Source organism: Abrus precatorius, unplaced genomic scaffold (genome assembly GCF_003935025.1).
Source record: "Abrus precatorius isolate BTA unplaced genomic scaffold, Abrus_2018 Scaffold10, whole genome shotgun sequence".
Classification (NCBI taxonomy): Eukaryota; Viridiplantae; Streptophyta; class Magnoliopsida; order Fabales; family Fabaceae; genus Abrus; species Abrus precatorius.
The window spans coordinates 25,915,512-25,921,943 of NW_020874292.1; the positions used below are offsets into that span (position 1 = coordinate 25,915,512).

The following is a 6,432-nucleotide window of genomic DNA, read 5'->3' on the forward strand; positions in this document are numbered from 1 at the left end:
AAAATTTAATTTTAAGTTAATAATAATAATACTCATATAGCAAAAAAATCACTAAGTAAAACGAAAATCACTGTCATAAATTATTTTAATCAAAATTAAATTTATAATTATAGAAATTTAAAAATATAATTTATCCGTGAGTATATATTTTTAATTTGATATTTAAAATAAAATTAAATGTTCAGATCAAGAAAATGCTTGCGAGTGTATTATATTATATTTAAAGTTACGATGAAAAATCAAAAAGAAAAAAAGGTTACAATGATGAACATTAGGCAAATTTATTATAATATTGTAAATTAAAAAATAATTTATTATTTTATAGCAAATCTGAAACAATTTTTTAATTTGGGATTTTTTTGCTACGTGGATCAAATTTTCACCAAACGACTGGCGAAAGTAATAATTTTTAAATTTTTCAATATCTATTTTCACCAATCTCTCATAAGTCTATTTTAGAGAGCGGTTAGTAGTCTATTTTAGAGAGCGGTTCAAAACTCATTTTAATATTTTCATATTTCCAATTTAAATCTACATAAGTTACATTTAATTTATAATTATATAAATACTATTACGTTTTTTAAAGTAAAAAATATTATTATTTACATACAAATTTTATTTAAATACAAAACTCTACTTACTACCTAAAATTAAATTACATTTTTATTTTTTTATATTTCTAAATTAAATCTACATAAATTTTATATAAATACAATTTTAAAATTTTACTTCAATATAAGTGTAAAAATTATTTATTACAATCAAACTAAAATATTTAGTTTTATATAATTATTTTATTTAATTCAATTTTTATTATTCTGTATTTTAATAAATATTTATAATAATTCCTGTAAACAAATTTTATAAATCTTAATTTAACCTATCTTCTTAACAATTAATTATAATTTTATATTTTAATTAACTATATCACATTTCATTTTTTCTAAAAACATATTAATCTATATATAAATAAATAAATAACTATTTAAATTTTAAATTCTTTTTTACTAATCTTTAATAAACTTTCGCCAGTAGCAGGGCGAATCATCTCAGATGTTGGCACGTGTATCAAAATCTCTCCAACCGTTCATTTTAAATCTAAGAGAGCGGTTCCGGAAGACCGCTCTCTAATATTCACTTCTGAGAGCGGTTCAAATGGAACCGCTCTCTAAAATAGACTTATGAGAACGATTTTAAATTAACCGCTCTAAGAAGTCATGTTTCGTTTTTTTTGTGGCGAAATAGATATTTAAAAATTCAAAAATTAATACTTTCTCCAGCCGTTTGGCGAAAATTTGATCCACGTGACAAAAAAATTTCAGATTGAGAAATTGTTTCAGATTTGCTATAAAATAATAAATTATTTTTTAATTTATAATATTATAATAAATTTGCCCGTATTAATTATTTTTGTATTATGGTTACTTTATTAGGGGACTTAGGGCAGTGAAACAGAGCAGCTACCGAAGCGAGCAAGTTGAAGAAGAAGAAGACAAAACATACATCGATGGATCAACCCGTTCCGACTGAAGCAGTGAACTCGGATGATTGTGGTGCAGTGAATCAGGTGAGGAAGCTTCTATTTCGGCGAATGCTTGTGGGAATCAAAGACGGAAGGTTCTTCTTGGGCTCCTTCTACTGCATCGACAAGCAAGGTAACATCATTCTTCAGGACGCCATCGAGTACCGCAGCACTCGCCAATCTTCGCCTTCTCCGATGGAACAGAGATGCCTTGGCCTCATTCTCATTCCTTCTTCTTGCCGCACCTCTTGTCACGTCGATTGCTCTATCCATGAACAACTCTCTCTCCTTTCCCTTCGCCAAACCTCACCGCCTTAAGGCTTAGGGTTTCGTTCCCTCTCTTTAGCAACCAAAAATTAGTTCACGTTATGTTACTCACATTAACTATTGCTTTGTTCCTCCTTTAAATATCATGCTGTATTGTGTCTTATTGAGATGCTGCATTGGATCTACCTTTCTTCTTTAGAATAGACATGGTGTGGTATTTCATGTACAACTTTAAATTAAAGTGATTTTCAGAGTTAATATAAAATTTTACACAAAAAATTGAAGCACGCGTAATCAAAACCTATTACTATAAGGTGTTCCATAGACAATGAGGTATGGTACAGTTCTGATAACTGTGTCGATGGGAACTGCGAAGTTAACACCTGACGACACTCCAGTCCCTGAAATGTATCAGAGCAAAAATCATTCATGGAAGTTAATAATCTATCAGTGTTTGGATTGACAGACACTTAAACATGAATTTATTTTAATTTTCCAAGTTATATAACTTTCGGATTGAAATATGATTTTATATGACGATGCGGGTGAAACTGTGAAAGTAAAATGAGCAATAATTGTATTTATTTTTTAGGAAAAAGTGATTGAAAGTTAATGTATTGCCAGCAATAGATCATCGTTCTTAGAGAAACATTATGACTCCTTGATACGCATTATAGATTGAGCCGAAGCCCATGTCAAATATAAGGTGAAAAATTGAATTTGTGATGAATCTGTGAGTACGTGACCTTACTCACCACCCTTTTCAATGGAGGGAAGATGCTACAAAGCAAAAAGGCCATCTCAGTTTTTTAAATTTGAATTGTGTTTGCAGCTTCTTGTGTCTGAATGACTTCAAAATAGATATGATGTACAACCGAGTTTTGCAACGAGAATGATGCAAAGGAAGTATCAGTAAGACAAAGCATTTACTGACTAAAATTCAGATAAGGACGAGTCTCGAATTACCCACTTTCATAGAATAATGTTATGATGGAAGGATACTAACAACAAAAGGACGAGGAAGAGCATCTTATTACCTTTCATAGTGAAGGTTGCTGTGTTTACTCCAATAACATGGCCATACGAGTCAATCAATGGTCCACCTGAATTTCCTGTTCATATCCGTGCACCCATAAGATCATATAACTACATAGTGCTATGAGAATGCATGTTTTTTGGAAAATACAAGGTATAGCATACCTGCATTAATTGCTGCATCAGTTTGAATGGCTCCTCTAATGGCCCTTCCATTTGGTGAAGGTATCTCGCGGCCTAAACCACTGACCACCTGCATAATTTACCTCAGACAATACAGAATGATCAAATTACATTATATAGATAGATAGAAATATTTGGTGTATCAGAAGTTACTTCTTACTATTAGGACATGAACCTAGGCCTGTACCCAACCCAGTCCAACGAATTGACCTAAGTTTAGGTGGTTCATAATGGTTACGATTGTCTGTTCAATGAGGGATTATTCTGAAGGACCCAACAGATTTGTTCTATCTGGGAAACTACAACTCAATACGATAAAATATTTAAATAGGATAGCATATAAATAATTTCTAGAAATTCCATCCACGATTTTTCATCCTTTTTGCGTGATCAGATGTTCATAGCTGATTGAGGGGCTTTTTCATTAAATACTACCAAGCTTGATACAAATTAATTAAAAAGATTACCCCTGTTGTGAGAGTGTTCTCAAATCCATAAGGATTCCCAATCGCAAAGCAACTCTGCCCAACATGTAAATTGCTAGATTGACCAAGTAGCACAGGCTTTATTACGTATCCATCAACATCAACCTGAAAATACAACAAGTGTTGAGCATTTCTGATAGTGGTATACCAAGAAAAGGAAAAAACGCAGAAGTTAAATGTAACTTAGATTACCTTTATTAGTTGTATTTTGTATGAAAGGAAGTGCAATGAAAATTTTCTTTACAACTAGGGGACTGCACTGCCCTCTATTATGCGACATATTAATTGACATGAAATGGGGATTAGCTATATTACCAGTCACTAGAAAATCTTATTTTTGTCCCAGACAAATAGATGATTTGTTGTCATTCTCATAAAATCATAAGATTCAGAAAATTTACAGAATAGTAGATCCTGTGGCCTCCTAAGATGGTCAGGTTATCTTGTGGCCTCCTAATTTTACATTCATATTACTATCATAGCAAGCCAACAAGATATCTTAAGTCTTAGAAGTTGGTTTCCATATCTTAAGTCTTGAGTTTTTCTTTCCCTCTTATAAACCATAAATCAAATCTGTCTACATTTTAGTTCCAGACAAATATCCATTTACAAGGCCTTTCAGTGTCATGAACATCATTTATTTTAAAATTTTTAGAACCTTAGAAGGAAAATATTGATGTCTACACCATTGTTTGTTATACAATATCAACATGCTTGAGAGAAACTTTGGACTAGCAAATTTAAGATTGATGGTCTCATATGGCCTTATTATTAAAATATTGACAGGCTTAATTAGCAAAATAACTTGTTGAACTTGACTACAAAATCCATTATGGCAGACAACAGCTTTAGAAGAAAAAGTAATGGTGTCTAAGCATCAAATATGAGGACATCATTGTAATGGATTGAATAACGAAAAGGGGAGGAAAAAACAGAGAAAAAGAAAAGGATTGGAATTTATTATGTATACCTTCAGAACAGCTAGATCATATGCTGGATCAAACCCAACTATCTTCCCTTCCCTGTAAAAGCTATTACCTTTGGCATCAACTAGGAACACCTGTAGACAGGTAAATGCTTGTAAACTAAATGAAGGAAGATACAGAAAACAGAATTACGGTCTAAAATAAGAAATTTGATGGAAATAACAGCATCAGAGAAAAACCTTACAACGTTGTAAACCACTTGTATCAGTAGCCAGTTTAGCAACAACATGGTAATTGGTAACCTGTCCACCAGCAAAAAATAAACAATTACTTTCAAAAGTTCTCGACCTGTGCTATCAAAGACAATATCTATAGCATGGGAGAGTCCACAACTCAGCAAGATATCTTGTCAAATTATGTATACAAGCCTTGCATTTAAAACATCTTGCACATAATAATTTTAATTTGTCCTATCAGCTAACCACTCTCATAAATCTAAAAATAAAATAAAATCCACCATTCAACTGTAAAATAAAATAAACAAGTAGAATCAAAATCTAGGTGGGGAGAACAAATTCCCCTTTCTGATTCAGCTTTTCTTACAATGTGGCCAAATTTATCCCAAATGAAGCCTGAACCGGTGCCTTCTAGTTTTGCATCTTCATCCTCGTTTAGCATGACTTCGTTAGAAGAGGTCTTGGGAACTTTAGTCAATTCAAGGTCTTTAATGAAAACGACCGAGGGTGCAGTTTCCTGTTATAATCCCACGTAATTAGGCAGTGTCTTTAGGCAGTAGTTAAGGAAAATATTAACCAGTGTCCTTAGGCAGTAATTATGAAATTAAAAGTAGAAACCTTTTGTTTAAAAAAAAATGTCAAAAGGCACTCACTTCGGTGATTTTCATTGCCTTCTAATATGATATTCAAGACAAACTTATTATTTATTGATTCCTTAAAGAATAATCTTAGAGCACTGGTAAGAAAGACCTGATAATAGAAAAAGAACAAAAACCATTATTTGATAGAGTGATACTGAACTCACATATCATGAACATTTACCCAAGAGTGTGTTACTAGTTTTCTCACACGGCATAGTTCTTAAGTCAAATAAATGAAACACATAGAAAAGCAATTCTAAGAAAGTATGCCCCCCGAGTGCATTGCAACTTCTAAACCACGTAATGATTTTCTTATATTTTACAGTCAACTTGGCAATGTATAAAGACGAAACATAAGAAAAATAAAAAAAAGCAGATAATCTAGGCTCGAATGAATCAAAACCCAGAAACCCAATTTCCAAAATTTTAGTACACACGAAGAAAAGCAAGCACCTTTTAAATTTATATCCGGTTTCAGTTCAACTTTAAACTAAAGCAATGATATATAATCAAAATTAGAGAAAAGGGGTGTGACTTATATAATAATAATAAAATAAAAGCGACCTGAAAGAGATGCACAACGTGGTCTTCTTCTTGCTGCAGCTCATCATCATATTGTAGCTGTCGTGCAGGTGCAAGTGGTGTTGAATTGAGATTTGGCAGATTGAACAAGGAGGGCACTACAAGGCTGGAACCAAAGACTATGGCTCGACGCCTAGTGACAGAGGAAAAGATCTTCGTTGAAGAGGGAGTAGTTGGCAATGGTAACAGAGAAGAGAACTTGTTTTGGAGAGAACAAAGTGCCATGATCTTAGCTAAATAAAAGACACAGGATAATGTCACGGAAAACTATTCCTTACATTGGTTTTTTTCTTCGTTGCAGTTAGTTTTCTCAGGCTCTCTAACCACTAAAAATTAAGGGGCTTCAACCACTTTCGAATTTCTTTCTTTAACACAACGTGAAACACTATTATCTATGTCGAAAGATAAATAATTAATTAAAGGTCTTAAATATATTTTAATTTTAATATTTGTTTGCTTTTAGTCTCTTTATATAATTTTAATTTTTATATTTTAGTAAATTATTATTTTTAATCATTTTAATTAATATAATTTTACTAAAATTATCATTCGACC

General features: G+C 31.9%; 2 protein-coding genes across 3 annotated transcripts; one reads left to right on the forward strand and one right to left on the reverse strand.

Moving 5' to 3' along the window:
• Positions 1 to 1,447: 1,447 nt before the first annotated feature.
• Positions 1,448 to 2,052, forward strand: LOC113847251. The gene has a single exon (XM_027476238.1). It carries the CDS (start codon positions 1,508 to 1,510, stop codon positions 1,838 to 1,840), a length of 333 nt encoding a protein of 110 aa, XP_027332039.1. The 5' UTR covers positions 1,448 to 1,507; the 3' UTR covers positions 1,841 to 2,052.
• On the reverse strand, positions 1,967 to 6,223 carry LOC113847238 (protease Do-like 5, chloroplastic). 2 transcript variants are annotated; one of them, XM_027476219.1, is made up of 8 exons: positions 5,860 to 6,223; positions 5,022 to 5,171; positions 4,658 to 4,720; positions 4,463 to 4,552; positions 3,475 to 3,597; positions 2,990 to 3,077; positions 2,827 to 2,901; positions 1,967 to 2,190 (listed from the first exon to the last, which is right to left on the reverse strand). In XM_027476219.1, the coding sequence occupies exons 1-8, from the start codon at positions 6,100 to 6,102 to the stop codon at positions 2,084 to 2,086; spliced, it is 939 nt and encodes a 312-aa protein (XP_027332020.1). In that variant the 5' UTR covers positions 6,103 to 6,223; the 3' UTR covers positions 1,967 to 2,083. The 2 variants fall into 2 exon arrangements, with proteins under 2 accessions (XP_027332020.1, XP_027332028.1); XM_027476227.1 differs by lacking the exon at positions 2,827 to 2,901.
• Positions 6,224 to 6,432: the final 209 nt, after the last annotated feature.